At 42.4% G+C, this 18,458-nt stretch overlaps 2 protein-coding genes across 2 annotated transcripts in view; both read left to right on the plus strand.

Annotated features, from left to right (window-relative positions):
• The first annotated feature begins 1,685 nt into the window (after positions 1–1,685).
• LOC109901877 (death-associated protein kinase 2-like) lies at positions 1,686–16,520 on the plus strand. The gene is made up of 12 exons (XM_020497881.2): positions 1,686–2,170; positions 11,293–11,422; positions 11,702–11,923; positions 12,675–12,813; positions 12,986–13,115; positions 13,839–13,887; positions 14,004–14,030; positions 14,292–14,444; positions 14,552–14,597; positions 14,768–14,857; positions 15,086–15,172; positions 15,513–16,520. Exons 2-12 carry the CDS (start codon positions 11,361–11,363, stop codon positions 15,591–15,593), a joined length of 1,086 nt encoding a protein of 361 aa, XP_020353470.1. The 5' UTR covers positions 1,686–2,170; positions 11,293–11,360; the 3' UTR covers positions 15,594–16,520.
• A 747-nt stretch (positions 16,521–17,267) lies between these two features.
• arhgef2b (rho/rac guanine nucleotide exchange factor (GEF) 2b) overlaps positions 17,268–18,458 on the plus strand; it is a 54,307-nt gene continuing 53,116 nt past the window's right edge. Inside the window, exons 1-2 of the mRNA XM_031788777.1 lie at positions 17,268–17,372; positions 17,472–17,576. The gene's annotated coding sequence lies outside the window, so the exon portion shown is untranslated. The remainder of the gene's footprint in view (positions 17,373–17,471; positions 17,577–18,458) is intronic.

Below are 18,458 nucleotides of genomic sequence, written 5' to 3' on the forward strand. Positions count from 1 at the left end.
ATCACTTCGAAAACAAAACGTTTATTTCAGTGAAATACGGAACCGTTCTGTATTTTATCTAACGGATGGCATCCCTAAGTCTAAATATTCCTGTTACATTGCACAACCTTCAATGTTATGTCAATATTACGTAAAATTCTGGCAAATTAGTTCGCAATGAGCCAGGCTGCCCAAACTGTTGCATATACCCTGACTCTGCGTGCAATGAATGCAAGAGAAGTGACACAATTTCACCTGGTTAATATTGCCTGCTAACCTGGATTACCTTTAGCTAAATATGCAGGTTTAAAAATATATACTTCTGTGTATTGATTTTAAGACAGGCATGGGTGTTTATGGTTAGGTACAGTCATCAAAAGATTGTGCTTTTTTCGCAAATGCGCTTTGTTAAATCATCCCCCTGCGTTGCATCGATTATATGCAATGCAGGACACGCTAGATAAACTAGTAATATCATCAACCATGTGTAGTTAACTAGTGATTATGATTGATTGTTTTTTATAAGATAAGTTTAATGCTAGCTAGCAACTTACCTTGGCTTCTACTGCATTCGCGTAACAGGCAGGCTCCTCGTGGAGTGCAATGAGAGGCAGGTGGTTAGAGCGTTGGACTAGTTAACTGTAAGGTTGCAAGATTGAATCCCAGAGTTGACAAGGTGAAAATCTGTTGTTCTGCCCCTGAACAAGGCAGTTAACCCACCGTTCCTAAGCCATCATTGAAAATAAGAATGTATTCTTAACTGACTTGCCTAGTTAAATAATGATTTCCGATTGTTATGAAAACTTGAAATCGGCCCTAATTCATCGGCCATTCCGATGAATCGGTCAACCTCTAGTCAGGATGCTGTCTGATTGATCGCTGCTAGTTGTCATCTTCATCTCAACTAATTTGAGTCTCAAAGCGCTGTTGCGGCCTACCTCCTTTTCCTCCTCAACCTGTACTGTCACTGCCTCGATCGGCGGATCAGGCACATCTTTTCTTTCATTCACTGATTTCTCGCATTGGCTAACTGCGATTATCTACTTTATTCACATACTGTATGTATATTCTTCTAAATTTTCGAATTTAGTCTCTCTTTATGTTGATTCTTCGCGGGAGATGCTTTCAAACAAGAAACTGCTGTGCGGCTCGAGGCATTTTAACCAATCAGGTTGCCGGAAGGGCCATTAAATGCCAGTAATCAGTCGCATGTCAGGACATTTCTCCTCTTTCAGCACTACATCTACAAAGGCTATAGCAATGTATGGACTAGCTAATGATATGCTCCGGAAAACAAGCTTTTGAATGATATATGATTCAACATGGAGATTTAAAAAAAATAGCGATTGAAGTTCTACATGAAACATGCTATCAAGAACGATATTTATGGTAGGTGTAGTTGACGACGTTAATATAAAATTATACAAATAAAGTATTTATATACATTATTGCCGATGTATTTGTACATTTTTTGAAAGTATAGTAGTTGCAAAATATCCCAATATCTGAAAATTGACAGATGAAGCAAAATCACAATTTTTGCCTATGGCCTTAATGGGAAAAGATAATCCAAAAGTAACTGGAAGTAGCCTAATCGGATTAAATTACTGAGTTTGGGTAATACAAAATTACGTTGATTACAATGTTGGACAGGTAACTAGTAACTAACGGATTACATTTAGGGTTACCTACCCAACCCTGCCTTTAGGGTACTTTTTTACCACATCACACAGTAGGCTACAACTCCAGTGCACTGTGCAGTAGGCCTATTTGCAAATGGCACGCAACATATCCAATCAATTTGATTGTAGTAGACTAATCAGTGGATTGATTCAGGGCCACCACAGCCACCTTTTATGGTCTACATGAATATTGAGGTTTTTAAAAAAAAGTATGCGAGGGCTTTCCTTGGTGTATGTCGCGTTTCTCTAGCTCCCCTGTAGGCTTGGGTAACCAAAGCGCATTGAAATAAAGGGAGCCGTCGAACCAGTCTGCCTACTACTCTCTCTCCGGCACGGAAACCAGTTGCTGTCGGGAATACGGCACAACCTAATTATGTCATTTCAAGGGAGACAAACTTACTTTAAATTCGGGCGTTCGTAAAGCCTACTACACCGTTGAAGAAGTAGAAAGTTGTGACACGCCCAACCTCACATCAAACTGCGCCCGAGATTATCGTGAATTTATTTGGGTGAGTAGCTTTAACTATAACCACCGTCTACAGACGTTTTTCTCAAACGAAAGATGACCCAAAATCAATTTATTTGAGTAGGCTTGTTTATGAGGAGCCATTTCCCTCTGGTCTGTCTGTTGGTTCCATTTGATGAAAATCAAGCGGTGTTGGCCATTTAAAACATTATTTATTTTTTATTTTTTTAGGGATGTGTAATGTCATACAAAACCCATGGACGCCGCTTTTACAATGTCACAAATTACGCATCAACTTTTCCATTGTCACTTGTTTCAGGCTTGAATGGATGATGCCACGTTAGACTCTATCCTTCACACACAAGTGGCCAAAGCATTCCCCTCCCATTCTTCATGTCAATTCTCACAATTGTTTGATATAAATAACTCACTTCTCATTCATGCACTCTCTCTCGCTCTCTCTGTTTTATGGGACATAGCTGTGGTGATACCCTATATGTGTCCTAATCTCTGGGGCTATACAGATGCCATATCTTAATTTGATCATCCCGTTGCAGTAATGTTCCTCGACCACAGGAAATGCAAACTTGTAGTGTATTCGATGTTTAAAAAGGCTTTTAAAATGTGTAATTTCCACATAATCTCAGACTTGGTTTGCCTTAATGAAAAATGTATCAACCACAGGAGGTTGGTGGCACCTTAATTGGGGAGGATGGGCTTGTGGTAATGGCTTGTGCGGAATTAGTGGAATGGTATCAAACGCATGGATTCCATGTGTTTGATGCCATTCCATTTGCTTCGTTCCAGCCATTATTATGAGCCGTCCTCCCCTCAGCAGCCTCCTGTGGTATCAACCCCTACAAAATATGTCCATTGATTATAACAATTCACATTTCCTGTTGCTCCAGGATTATATTCCTGTTGTGTGAAACTGGCTCAAATTAAGATACAGCATCTGTATATGTTTTTCCATTTGGACAGTCAGTCCTTGACAATGGATGTACTGGAGTAGACGTTTTACTAGTGTTACAGTAGTCTAGTAGTGGACCAGAATAGGTCATGCATATGACATGCAGTCAAATACACATGCACGTACACAGAGTCACAAGTTCACACACAAATTAACTTTCAGGCACACCTGTTAATTGAAATGCATTCCAGATGACTATCTCAACTGTGAAGTAACACATTTGGAATCATGTAGTAACCAAAAAAGTGTAAAACAAATCAAAATATATTTTAAATTTGAGATGATACAAAGTAGCCACCTGTTGCCTTGATGACAGCTTTGCACACTTCAGGCATTCTCTCAACCAGCTTCATCTGGAAGGCTTTTCAAACAGTCTTGAAGGAGTTCCCACATGCTGAGCACTCGTTGGCTGCTTTTCCTCCACTCTGCGGTCCAACTCATCCCAAACGATCTCAATTGGGTTGAGATCGGGTGATTGTGGAGGCCAGGTCATCTGATGCAGCACTCCACCACTTTCCTTCTTGGTCAAATAGCCCTTACACCGCCTGGAGTTGTGTTGGGTAATTGTCCTGTTGAAAAACAAATGATAGTCCCACTAAGCACAAACCAGATGGGGTGGCATATCGCTGCAGAATGCCGTGGTAACCATGCTGGTTAAGTGAGCCTTGCATTCTAAATAAATCACAGACAGTGTCAACAGCAAAGCACCATCACACCACCTCCATGCTTCACTGTGGGAACCACACATGTGGAGATCATCCGTTCACCTACTCTGCGTCTCACAAAGACACCGGTTGGAACTAGAAATCAAAAATTTGGACTCATCAGACCAAAGGACAGATTTCCACCGGTCTAATGTTCATTGCTTGTGTTTCTTGGCCAAAGCAAGTCTCTTCTTATTATTAGTGTCCTTTAGTAGTGGTTTCTTTGCAGCAATTGGACCATGAAGGCCTGACTCACACAGTCTCCTCTGAACAGTTGATGTTGAGATGTGTCTGTTACTTGAACTCTGAAGTTTTTATTTGGGCTGAAATCTGAGGTCCATTTAACGCTAACTTATCCCTTGCAGCAGAAGTAACTGTCTTCCTTTCCTGTGACGGCCCTCATGAGAGCCAGTTATATCAAAGCGCTTGATGGTTTTTGCGACTGCACTTGAAGAAACTTTCAGTTCTTGAAATGTTCTGTATTGACTGACCTTCATGTCTTAAAGTAATGATGGACTGTTGTTTCTCTTTTCTTATTTGAGCTGTTCTTGCCATAATATGGACTTGGCCCTATTTAGTAAAATACCATCTTCCTTATACCACCACTACCTTGTCACAACACAACTGATTGTAGCAAACTCATTAAGAGGCGGCAGGTAGCCTAATAGTTAGTGTTGGACTAGTAACCGAAAGGTTGGAAGATCGAATCCCCGAGCTGACAAGGTAAAAATCTGTCCTTCTGCCCCTGAAGAAGGCAGTTAACCCACTGTTCCTAGGCCGATATTGAAAATAAGACTGACTTGCCCAGTTCAAAAAATAAAAAAAATAATTAACAAGGCACACCTGTTAATTGAAATCCATTCCAGGTGCCTACCTCATGGAGCTGGTTGAGAGAATGCCAAGCTGTCAAAGCAAAGGATGGATACTTTGAAAAATCTCAAATATATTTTGATATGTTTAACACTTTTTTGGGGGGCTCCAGAGTGCGCAGCGGTCTAAGGCATTGCATCTCAGTTCTTGAGGCGTCATTACATAGACCCTGGTTTGAATCCAAGCTGTATCACAACCGGCCGTGATGGGGAGTCCCATAGGGCGGCTCACAATTGGCCCAGCGTCGTCCCGGTTTGGCCGGTGTCGGCTGTCATTATAAATAAGAATTTGTTCTTTACTGACTTGCCTGGTTAAAGGTTAAAAAAAAATACAAATACATTATTACATGATTCCATATGTGTTATTTCATAGTTGTGATGTCTTCACTATTATTCTACAATTTTGAAAATAGTAAAACTAAAAAACCCTTGAATGAGTAGGTGTGTCTAAACTTTTGACAGGTTCTGTATACACGTCACATGTCCTGCCATTGTCTCCCAACAAAGGCATAGACACAAACACCCTGTCATCAGACTCTTCTCTTCTCAAAGCATGCGCAGACCAGCTGGTGGGTGTCTTCACAGACATTTTCAATATCTCCTTGTCCCAGTCTGTAATCCCAACATGTTTCAAGCTGACCAACATTGTCTAAATGACTATCGCCCTGTAGCACTCACATCTGTAATTATGACGTGCTTTGAAAGGCTGGTCATGACACACATCAACAACATCATCCCAGACTCCCTAGACCCACTCCAATTTGCATACTGCCCCAATAGATCCACAGATGATGCAATCTCAATTGCACTTCATACTGCCCTCTCCCACCTGGGCAAGAGGGGAAATAACTATGTGAGAATGCTGTTCCTAGACTACAGCTCAGTGTTCAACAGCATAGTCCCCACCAAGCTCATCACCAAGTTATGGACCCTGGGACTGTACCCATCCCTCTGCAACTGGACCCTGGACTTCCTGACAGGTCGAACCCAGGTGGTGAGGGAAGGCAAGAACACCTCCACCACGATGTCCCTCAACACGGGGCCCCCCCATGGGTTTGTGTTTAATCCCCTCCTGTACTCCCTGTTCACCCACGACTGCGTGGCCACGCACAACTCAAACACCATCAAGTTTGCTGACGACACGACGGTGGTAGGCCTGATGATAGACGGCGATGAGTCAGCCTACAGGGAGGAGGTCAGAGACTTACCAGTGTGATGCCAGGACATCAACCTCTCCCTCAACTTCAGTAAGACCAAGGAGCTGATCATGGACTATAGGAGAAAGAGGGGAGAGCACGCCCCCATCCACATCGACAGGGCTGTTGTGGAGCGGGTCGAGAGCTTCAAGTTCCTTGGCGGCCACATCATTAATGACTTAACATGGTCCACACCTGCACAGTCGTGAAGCGGGCATGGCAGCACCTCTTCCCCCTCCGGAGGCTGAAAAGATTTGGCATGGCCCCTCGGATCCTCAAAGTTCTACAGCTGCACCATCGAGAACATCTTGACTGGCTGCATCACCGCTTGGTATGGTAAATGACAGCAAAGCACTACAGAGGGTGATGTGAACAGCCCAGTACATCACTGGGGCTGAGCTCCCTGCCAACCAGGACCTTTTATATCAGGCAGCGTCAGAGGAAGGCCCGAATTGCCATAGACTGTTCACTCTGCTACCATACAGTCGTGGCCAAAGGTTTTGAGAATAACACAAATATTAATTTTCACAGTCTGCTGCCTCAGTTTGTATGATGACAATTTGCATGTACTCCAGAATGTTACAAAGAGTGATCAGATGAATTGCAAAGTCCCTCTTTGCCATGCAAATGAACTGAATCCCCCAAAAACATTTCCACTGCATTTCAGCCCTGCCACAAAAGGACCAGCTGACATCATGTCAGTGATTCAATCGTTAACACAGGTGTGAGTGTTGACAAGGCTGGGGATCACTCTGTCATGCTGATTGAGCTCGAATAACAGACTGGAAGCTTTAAAAGGAGGGTGGTGCTTGGAATCATTGTTCTTCCTCTGTCAACCATGGTTATCTGCATGGAAACACGTGCCGTCTTCATTGCTGTGCACAAAAGGGCTTCACAGGCAAGGATATTCCTGCCAGTAAGATTGCCCATAAATTAACCATTTATCAGATCATCAAGAACTTCAAGGAAGAGCGGTGCAAATGTTGTGAAGAAGGCTTCAGGCCGCCCAAGAAAGTCCAGCAAGTGCCAGGACCATAACCTAAAGTTGATTCAGCTGCGGGATCGGGGCACCACCAGTACAGAGCTTGCTCAGGAATGGCAGCAGGCAGCTGTGAGTGCATCTGCAGGCACAGTGAGGCGAAGACTTTTGGAGGATGGCCTGGTGTCAAGAAGGGCAGCAAAGAAGCCACTTCTCTCCAGGGAAAAACATCAGGGACAGACTGGTATTCTGCAAAAGGTACAGGGATTGGACTGCTGAGGACTGGGGTTAAGTCATTTTCTCTGAATCCACTTTCCGATTGTTTGGGGCATCCGGAAAAAAGCTTGTCCGGAGAAGACAAGGTGAGCGCTACCATCAGTCCTGTGTCATGCCAACAGTAAAGCATCCTGAGACCATTAATATGTGGGGGTTGCTTCTCAGTCAAGGGAGTGGGCTCACTCTCAATTTTGCCTAAGAACACAGCCATGAATAAAGAATGGTGCCAACACATCCTCAGAGAGCAACTTCTCCCAACCATCCAGGAACAGTTGGGTGACGAACAATGCCTTTTCCAGCATGATGGAGCACCTTGGCATAAGGCAAAAGTGATAACTAAGTGGCTCGGGGAACAAAACATCGATATTTTGGGTCCATGGCCAGGAAACTCCCCAGACCTTAATCCCATTGAATTTGTGGTCAATCCTCAAGCGGTGGGTGGACAAACAAGAACCCACAAATTCTGATAAACTCCAAGCATTGATTATGCAAGAATGGGCTGCCATCAGTCAGGATGTGGCCCAGAAGTTAATTGACAGCATGCCAGGGTGTATTGCAGAGGTCTTGGAAAAAGAAGGGTCAACACTGCAAATATTGACTCTTTGCAACAACTTCATGTAACTGTCAATAAAAGCCTTAGACACTTATGAAATGCTTGTAATTATACTTTAGTATTCCATAGTAAAATCTGACAAAAATATCTAAAGACACTGAGGCAGCAGACTTTGTGAATTAATATTTGTCATTCTCAAAACTGTTGGCCACGACTGTACATTGATCTGGTACTCCCTATATATAGCTCCATTCTTGTGTATTTTATTTTCTTCCTCTTGTTACTACACTGCTCAAAAAAATAAAGGGAACACTTAAACAACACAATGTAACTCCAAGTCAATCACACTTCTGTGAAATCAAACTGTCCACTTAGGAAGCAACACTGATTGACAATAAATTTCACATGCTGTTGTGCAAATGGAATAGACAACGGGTGGAAATTATAGGCAATTAGCAAGACACCCCCAATAAAGGAGTGGTTCTGCAGGTGGTGACCACAGACCACTTCTCAGTTCCTATGCTTCCTGGCTGATGTTTTGGTCACTTTTGAATGCTGGCGGTGCTTTCACTCTAGTGGTAGCATGAGACTGAGTCTACAACCCACACAAGTGGCTCAGGTAGTGCAGCTCATCCAGGATGGAACATCAATGCGCGCTGTGGCAAGAAGGTTTGCTGTGTCTGTCAGCGTAGTGTCCAGAGCATGGAGGCGCTACCAGGAGACAGGCCAGTACATCAGGAGATGTGGAGGAGGCCGTAGGAGGGCAACAACCCAGCAGCAGGACCGCTACCTCCGAGATCCTCAGACCCCTTGTGAGACCATATGCTGGTGCGGTTGGCCCTGGGTTCCTCCTGGGTTCCTCCTAATGCAAGACAATGCTAGACCTCATGTGGCTGGAGTGTGTCAGCAGTTCCTGCAAGAGGAAGGCATTGATGCTATGGACTGGCCCGCCCGTTCCCCAGACCTGAATCCCAATTGAGCACATCTGGGACATCATGTCTCGCTCCATCCACCAACGCCACGTTGCACCACAGACTGTTCAGGAGTTGGCGGATGCTTTAGTCCAGGTCTGGGAGGAGATCCCTCAGGAGACCATCCACCACTTCATCAGGAGTATGCCCAGGCATTGTAGGGAGGTCATACAGGCACGTGGAGGCCACACACACTACACACACTACTCATTTTGACTTGTTTTAAGGACATTACATCAAAGTTGGATCAGCCTGTAGTGTGATTTTCCACTTTAATTTTGAGTGTGACTCCAAATCCAGACATCCATGGGTTGATACATTTGATTTCCATTGATAATTTTTGTGATTTTGTTGTCAGCACATTCAACTATGTAAAGAAAAAAGTATTTAATAAGAATATTTCATTCATTCAGATCTAGGATGTGTTAATTTAGTGTTCCCTTTATTTTTTTGAGCAGTGTATTTAGATATTAATATCTTTAAACTCTACATCGTTGGGAAGGGCTCGTAAGTAAGCATTTCACGGTAAGGTCTACACCAGTTGTATTCAGCGCATGTGACAAATAAAATGTTGATTTGGTATGTAGTGATAGAACTTCCCATGACTGAGTGTAAGGAGTATGTTGACGTATTATCCGACTATTGATTGGAACTCATGCCGTGCATCACTCATACACAGTAGAAACTCCCAGGCCCTGTAGACGGGGCATATGGACACACCTCTCTGTCTTTGTCTTTTCACAGAATGATTCTCATCTGTGTTGCGGTTAAGCAGAACACATTGGCCCGTGGTTAGTGTGTGCGTGCTGAAAGCACATTGAGGTGTTCACTGATAAATGAAGGATTTTTCCGGGGATATGTAAATATTTACAGATACAGAGCATGCCTTTGTGCTCCAGCATCAGCATGGAAGGATGTGTGTTGGTGGTTGTGTGTGAAGAATAATTATTTAGTTTTCGTTGCTAAATCAAAAAGCCATAATGGAACATTTGTTAAGCATTCATTAACGTGACGTCTCTATTACCCATTTAACATTCATAAACAACTTCCATACCTCAGGCAAGGTGATGTCGACACACACACATATATATATATACACACATATATATATATATATATACATACACACAGACACGCAGCAGAAAATGTCTGTTCTATATAAAACATCAGGATAAGGGCGCTGTCAGTGGCTGCCTTTGTTCAAGTTATCAGTGTTAGTCCAGGACTAACCATCAAACACACACATGAAATACAAGGAAGCTGTGTAGTTTTTTTGGGCTTTTCCAATCGCTTTAGTGATCTTTTCACAAGTACGTGGTGAATTTTCTAATCTCTTAGTACAAAACTCCAAACTGGTAAGACTTGTAAAACAGCAAATCTTATATTCAAAACCTTTTTTATTTTGTATTAATTTTGTTTGGAGACTTTCACCACACAAGCATTGATCCAAAATATATGTTTAGGGAAAGGGGGATACCAGTCAGTATTACAACTGAAGTGTGTCTTCCCCACTGAATCAGAGGTGCGGGGGGGCTGCCATAATCGACATCTATGTCTTCGGTGCCTGGGGAACAGTGGGTTAACTACCTTGCTCAGGGGCAGAACGACAGATTTTTACCTTGTCACTTCGGGGATTCGATCCAGCAAACTTTCAGTTATTGGCCCAATGTTCTAACCACTAGTTTACTGTGAAATACCATGAACATTGATTTAATCACCAAAATGCATCATGATATCTTCTCAATTTAGTTATTTTAACTAACAGTTAATCTAATAGCAGCAAATGCAAAATTGCCCTTTGAATGTAATATGCTACAGCAATGTATATTACACTGTTTTCACATTAGGCAATACACTGGCGCTACCCATAAAAATAGACTGAATGTATTTAATTTCTATCCCATGCGTGATTTAAATTTAAAGGGACTGTTCCCACGTTCAGGGAGACTGCATACACAGTAAATGCTGCATATGTCGCCTCAATCAGAAATTACCTTTAAATTTCAATCGCGTTATAGCGCTGAACTTTCACAATACAAATTGAATTGGGGCCTAGATGCTACAGGGCAGATCTTCAGCATGAAGTATTGCATCGAGTCAATTGGAAATGTGCTTAGAGTTTTGAAACGACTGCCTTTTTGAGGATCTGTTTTGTACTAACCGTTGTGACATACTTGTGAACATCTCACCAAAGCGATTGAAAAAAACTCATGTTCAACAAATCATGGGGTTTGGCTGTTTTCTTGTGTTCGTAGCTACGCGAAGTAGGGATGATAAATACATTTGAACCCCCCCCCCCAAGCCAACCTAACACATCTGGAAAGGGTCAGTTGTTCAACTGAAATGTGTCTTCCGCATTTAACCCAACTCCTCTGACTCTGCCAGCGAACACGGTTGTGTGCGTGTTTGCCTTTTTCAATTTATGTCCATGTCTGTTTCCATTAGTTTTATAGTTTATCTACTTTGGTCTTGCTGCTTTACGCTTGTCATAATTCTATCTACACACAGAATTCTGTTTATTGTCCTGGCATTCTTCCATGGTTCCTGACGCTGTCTGGTGCCTTTACTTGCTTCTATCTTTGAAATACATTTTAGTTTACCTTCCACATCTGTTCTGTCATCCCTCTTTCTTCCCTCACTTCTACAGAATGCAGTAGCTCTGGGAAACAATCAGAAAAAGAGTGTGGGGGGGAAAGGGGGAAAAAGAGCAAGACCATGGCTCAGATTAAGCTGCAGAATGTGGAGGACTACTATGAGATTGGAGAGGTTCTTGGCAGGTGAGTGAAGGTTTGGAGTAAAGAATGAAACGGAGCTAGACTTGAATTTACGTTCATTTGAATTGATTTGAATTTAACTTTACGTAATTTACTTATAAAGCTAGGGATACACTGCTAAGTAAATGGTACTAGAAAGGTGCAATGCACCTCAGTTTCTCTCTCTCTCATCTCAAATTCAAACAAGCTTTTGGCCTATTAGCATCACAGGAGTAGTTCAGTGTAATATCGAGCACAATGCAAAAGTTCTCTATGATAACATCCCTCTCTGCCCCCCTCTAGTGGTCACTTTGGACAAGTGCGTGCGGTGCTGGAGCGTGCATCCGGGGTCCGCTGGGCGGGGAAGTTCCTGAAGCTGCGTCGGAGTGCCAGTAGTCGCCTGGGCCTGGAGAGGAAGAGTGTGGAGAGGGAGGTGGAGATACTGCAGAGCTTGCAGCACGCCAACGTCATGGCCCTCAGGGACGTGTTTGAGAGTCGCGCTGAGGTGGTGCTCATCGTGGAGCTGTGAGTCAAGTGGGGACAGATGGAGGGAGGGGGAGACCTCTGCTGGTCTCTGTCTGTCTGTCATCCCCCCTCAGCCCACAGCAGGTGGGATGGAAATAGTTGCGTGGAGCACCACTCTCACTCCCACCCTGTTTAATGGGAACACAATGAGAAGCACTTGGTCCCGTCAGCCCATCTAATCCTCCTATCAATACTAGCACTAATCTAATAGTCCAGGCCAGACAGACCACTCAAAACTATTAATATAACTGAACAACCCACAGACACACACAACTGCAATCAACCTGGTGCTGTACTCCAAGAGGCAAGAGTGTGCATGAATAAAAGATCTTGAAGCAAATTTTTAGGCTGATTCGCTTTTGAGTAAGTTTAATAGGAATGACAGAGATGCCATTTTATAAGTCGATAGATGTAAGATGTTAATTTGAGCCAGTTTGATACAGCAGGGAAACAATTCTGCAGCAACAAGAAATGTTTATTATTATGTGGATTATCATTAATGGACATTTATGAAGGGGTTGATACATTATTCATAAAGGAAAATCAGGTCTGAAATTTCAAAGTGGAAATTAAACTTCAGAAGCCTTTTAAAGTCTCAAATATATTAATGGTTTTAAATGTTCTCCTGTAACAGGATACTCAAAGATCCTACATCTGTATGTGAGAAAGATATTCTACTGACAAACTTACATCTATTTAATTATATATATTTTTTTCTCTCTCCTCCACTCCCCTCCCATCTCTGCTCTAGTATCAGTGGTGGGGAGCTGTTTGATTTCATAGCAGAGAAGGAGAGCTTGTCTGAGGAGGAGGCCATAGAGTTCCTGAAGCAGATCCTCAAGGGAGTTGGCTTTATGCACACTAAGAACATTGCCCACTTTGACCTCAAGGTGAGACACACAAGGATAGCAATAGAGCTGATAGAAAGCAGTGTTGCCCCATTCTGTGAATTAGGTGGGACGGGCCCCTCCTTTCCTGACCCTTGACTAAATCCATTTGGGCTGTTTTTCATTCCGTCAGGATTTGGCATTGTTTGTGTAACGCTCTCTGTTTTCCATTTAGCCAGAGAACATCATGCTGGCAGACAAGATGATGCCACACCCCCACATCAAGATCATTGACTTTGGACTGGCCCATCGCCTCAAACAGGGGGAGGAGTACAGGAGCCTCTCTGGGACCCCACAGTACATCGGTAAGTGGAACATTCCACGTGTTTACTGTCTGTGTTTGGTGGTGGAAATTGTGTCAGTCAGTATGTGTGAGCATTTTGTTAGTGTGTGATAATGGTGTGTGTCTTCCTGTCTGTTTTAGTTTTTATTTAGCCTGAGCCTCTAGAAAGGTGCTGAAGTTTCCATGGAGACAGTTTCCAAGGGGTAGTAGTGTGGTTGTGGACAGGATGTGACATCAGAGCACGTGGTGGGGCACTGGGGGTAGTGAGAGATGTGTGACTAGGTGAGAAGTTTCAACAGGCCTGAAGTACGTGATGCAACCTGAGTCGTCAACACAAAGAGTGTAACGGAATGATTACTTGCATGGGGATTGTTGTAGGGCCATGGATTCTACCATAACCCACTCATTCCCCAACTAGTTGCCCATTTTCATGTGTTTTACTGTAAGAATTTAGAGCATTTAAAGTCGGTTAGAGAATACCATTCTACTGTGCAACAGCAGTCTTAACATCACCCAGTGTTTCCCTAACACAATGACACAGGGACTGTTGTGACAAAAGGAAGTGACACGCTCCTCTATTGTATTCTCAGGTCCTTACAAAATATGTTGCTCTATTTTTTTTTTTTACTATCTGTTCTTTTCATCTCTTACACATACTCTGTTTTTCTGGATAAGGCTGGATTGTGTTGTGTGTGTATCTCATGATTTCTCTCTTTCTCGCTCTCCCTTTCCGTTCTCCTCCCAGCCCCTGAGGTGATTAACTACGAACCCCTGAGCGAGGCAGCCGACATGTGGTAACCATTACTACAATGTTATTCATTAGAAAAACAAAATGTCCCAGCTGCCTTGACTGCTGGGGTAAATAGTTTTGTGCACAAAGTCACTCATCTCTCTTCTCTTTCCTCTCCAGGAGTATTGGTGTGATAACCTACATATTGTGAGTATACAGAACAAGTGGACAATTTGAACTTGACATATCGTAGCTACCAGTGGAGGTTGGTGGGAGGAGCTATAGGATGACGGGCTAATTGTAATGTCTGGAATTAAATTTATGGAACAGTATCAAATATGAAACCACGTTTGACTCCCTTCCATTTATTACATTGCAGCCATTACAATGAGCCTGTCCTCCTATAGCTCTGGCCACCAGCCTCCTCTGGTAGCTACACATATTCTCTAATACCCCCCTATTCTACAGGTTGAGTGGTTTGTCCCCCTTTCAAGGAGATAATGATGAAGAGACACTAAAGAACATCGTGGGGATGATCTATGAGTTTGAAGAGATCTATTTCAACCAGACCAGCGCCATGGCCAAAGACTTTATTGAGAAACTGCTGGTCAAAGACCCAATGTAAACAAATGGTCACGCATTCATTTATTAGTGTAATTGATATGGTTGTCTATAACGTCTGTATACTATGCAACAGTCTATTACTTAATGATGTGTCCCTCCTACAGAGAGAGAATGACAGCGAATGAATGTCTAGTACACCCTTGGATCAAGGTGAGATAGAATTGTGATTTGATTGGGGTAACTTTAATACATAAACCCAACATAAGCACATTATAAGGTTTGAGTAGGAAAGTTGTGAGTGATTCACACTGGAAAGCATGTCACTTTGGATAAAGGCTAAAGCGTCTATTAAAATATCACGTTAATTCCTTGTTTATCAGCCCCTCACGCGCAAACAGGCGGCTAACAGAAGTCGATCATCCATCAACATGAAAAGCTTCAAGAAGTTCAACGCCAAGAGGAAATGGAAGGTAAGTGCCAGTGGTGCATCTCAATACTCCAAAGTAGCTTCCTCTTCTTTTCTCCTACCCTGTATCTGCATTGGTGTGCAGTAGTCCTACAATACTGGTGAGAGGGGGACACCTGCTGGTCCAGACATTGTATTGCACCATATTTTCCTTCTTAATCTTTCAAAAGTACTGCTTTCCTATGGACACCTCTTTTCATACCCTTCTTAACCCCCCCCCCCCCCTCTGTAGATGTCGTTTAACATGGTGTGGGCGTGTAACAGATTATTTCGCCTGCAGTTGCAGTGTAAAAGCAGGTCACAGGAGGACCCGGAACTGGTAAGAGAGCAGAAAGGACTGGGTCTAGACCAGGAGAAATGCTGGCTTCTGCCCTTTTTATTAAAGTCTAAGACCTGTAGAACTAACTGTGTACTGTCTGGGCAATCAATAACGCCAATTTTAATCAATCGTAATATACTAATCAATTACATGCCATGGAAGGAACAAAAACAGGAAAACTACACCCCTAGCAGACAAATGTTGCACCCATATTTCATAATATTACTATACCTTTTATTTGAACTGTTATAAAGCCTTTATTATCCTCTCAATATCAACATATTGATGAGGCTGTTGATATGCTTATATCTGACTATCTCTGCATTTGTCCCCTTGTCAGAGACAGTGTGAGAGCGACCAGGAGGACACTGAGACCAAGCCTGCTTCTCTCATTCGCCGTAGACTCAGCAGCAATTCCTAAATAAGACCACTGGGGTCAATAACACAGCCTCAGACCACCTCTATCATCCCACCATGGGGAAATGGAGAGAAGTCTTTTGTGAGTGATGCACCGGTCAACAATACTCTAAGTTACAGAATGACTGACTATGGCAGTGACGATACGCGTAACGAACACGTGATGTGCAGGTGCCTAAAGCCAGTGTTGGTCCACAGAGTTGAATCTTAATGTCCCAGACATGGTTCCTGATAAAACCAGTGTAGTTTACAAACCGCTTCTGTTGCACCTCACACCCCATTTGACCTAGGGTGTAGCCATTTTCTGAAATGTATTTGTCCGTGCCTTTTAAGTTTGACATATTTATTTTCTGAAAATGCCAAAACCTTTTAGGTTTGATGGTTTACAGGATCGAGTTTGTCCCACTTATAGCTAACCTCAATTGCAATTATTCTGCCTTACAATATTATGTGGTTATTATTTAGCCTCTATTGTTGACTGCTGTGTGCCTATCAAAGGTCAAGATTTTTCCAAACTAATTTAATTTTCTTAGACATATGCATTTCATACAATTAACTAGAAAAAGTACTTGGTAACATACATTATTTGATTGTCATAATTTTGATATAAGCTTATACAGAGCTACTGTACTATACACAGTTTTAGCCATGTTTGATATTAAGTGTTTGACACGTGTAATGTGGTCTTAGTGTGTAGAGCCCTTAAAAGCCTTACCAAACTTCATCTTAGATATACTTTGTTGAACATTTCAACTATCTTTGGCTTATGTCAAATTTACAGTTGTGTTTTTTTTAAATGGAAAGCTATTTTATAACCTTGTGTAGGCTTGTTTTATATATAATAATGAGAGTTTAATACTGACAACCATGTTTTGTGAATTGTGTGATGGTGAATAAAAAATGTTTGTCTGATGTTAAAGATATTACACTATATACGTTTGTTGCTTTGAAAACACACCATTTTTAAAGACAGCAGACTATTTGCACTGGGTTGAGTCATCAGTTTCTGTGGCACATGTTACCATATTAGAACCATGAGATCAAGATAGTCAGTGAACTGCAACCTGTATCTAGCTTGATCTCAGTGAACCTAAAGTGAACATCACAATCATTGTGAAAGTTCATTGTAACAGACAAACAGTTTAGAAGAAGTGAAGCCTACAAACTTCAGTCTTTCAGTTCTTATTCTAAGTGTTCTAAATTGGTTCCGGGCTGTCATCCTCATGTTCTTACCAAAGGGTGGGAAATTGTTGCCATTTTCCTCTGGGTTTATACAAGGGTATGGAGGTTTTGATACTGGGGGTTGAATAGTTGGCACTTCCAAGATGAGCAGGATCCAAGGAGTCAGCAGCATTCTTGGAGAGAGGGGGCCAATGAAATAAAGAGCTTTCACACACTGTAAATTCCTGAATCTGCCCATGCCTTCTCTCCTTCCAATGTGCACCCTACAGAGCGCATACCCGTTGCCATAGAAGACTCACAAACAGACGCACTCGAGTATGCAAGAGAGGTGAGTTTGGTATCAGGTTACCATTAAAACTGAATTAAAAGTGCATAATGTAATCGGTATACAGTATTTTGTAATTCGCACGAACACCCACACATACAGTTGAGAGGAGATGCGAAACTGAGTAACAGGATACACACTTACGACTAGCCAAGCATTATCGTGGGAGTGGCGACTCAAACACCGAGCAAGACAAACAAAACGTCAAACTGGTTTCCTCCTCGAGATCAAGTGACACATGACACGTTACCTGTAGACGTTTGGGCAATTCGGATGGTCTGTATTTCTTTTTATTAATTGGACAAAGTCAAATGTATTTTTTTTGTATCACCAAGACTATGGTAAACTTATAATTAAACGGTTATTATACTGTAGTTTTTCCTGATTAAACCGTGGAAGACGTGAAAAGCATAGGACAATCATTGCATCTGCGCGCTGATTGGAAAGTTGGCTATCGCAGCAGGTGCAGCCACCAAACCGGTGAGTCATTTGCAAGTAATTTATATATATTTTTTACCTGACCATGAACAAAATGTCAGTTAAAAAGTCTAAAATGTAGGTTTAAATTAGACCTATTTGTTAAATGTATGTATACTGAACAAAAATATAAACTCAACATGCAACAATTTCAAAGATTTTACAGAGTTACAGTTCCTATAAGGAAATCAGTCAATTGAAATACATTCATTAGGCCCTAATCTATGGATTTCACATGACTGGGAATACAGATATGCATCTGGTGGTCACAAATATCTTTAAAAAAGGGTGTGGATCAGACAGTATCTGGTGTGACCACCATTTTCCTCATGCAGCAAGACACATCTTCACATAGAGTTGATCAGGCTGTTGATTGTGGCATGTAGAATCTTGTCCCACTCTTCTTCAATGGAGGTACGAAGTTGCTGGATATTGGTAGGAACTGGAACATGCTGTTGGACACTTCGATCCAGAGCATCCCAAACACGCTCAATGGGTGACATGTCTGGTGAGTATGCAGGCCATGGAAAAACTGGGACATTTTCAGCTTCCAGGAAATATAGATCCTTGCGATATGTGGCTGGGCATTATCATGCTGAAACATGAGGTGATGGCGGCGGATGAATGGCATGACAATGGGCCTCGATCTTGTCACGGTATCTCTGTGCATTCAAATTGTCATTGATAAAAATGCAATTGTGTTTGTTGTCTAGCTTATGCCTGCCCATACCATAACCCAAACGCCAGCATGGGGCACTCTGTTCACTACGTTGACATCAGCAAACCGCTCCCCCACACGATGCCATACACGTGGCAGCAGTTGGACTTACTGCCAAATTCTCTAAAACAATGTTGGAGGCGACGTATGGTAGAGAAATGAACATT

Source organism: Oncorhynchus kisutch, linkage group LG2, assembly GCF_002021735.2.
Source record: "Oncorhynchus kisutch isolate 150728-3 linkage group LG2, Okis_V2, whole genome shotgun sequence".
Lineage (NCBI taxonomy): Eukaryota > Metazoa > Chordata > Actinopteri > Salmoniformes > Salmonidae > Oncorhynchus > Oncorhynchus kisutch.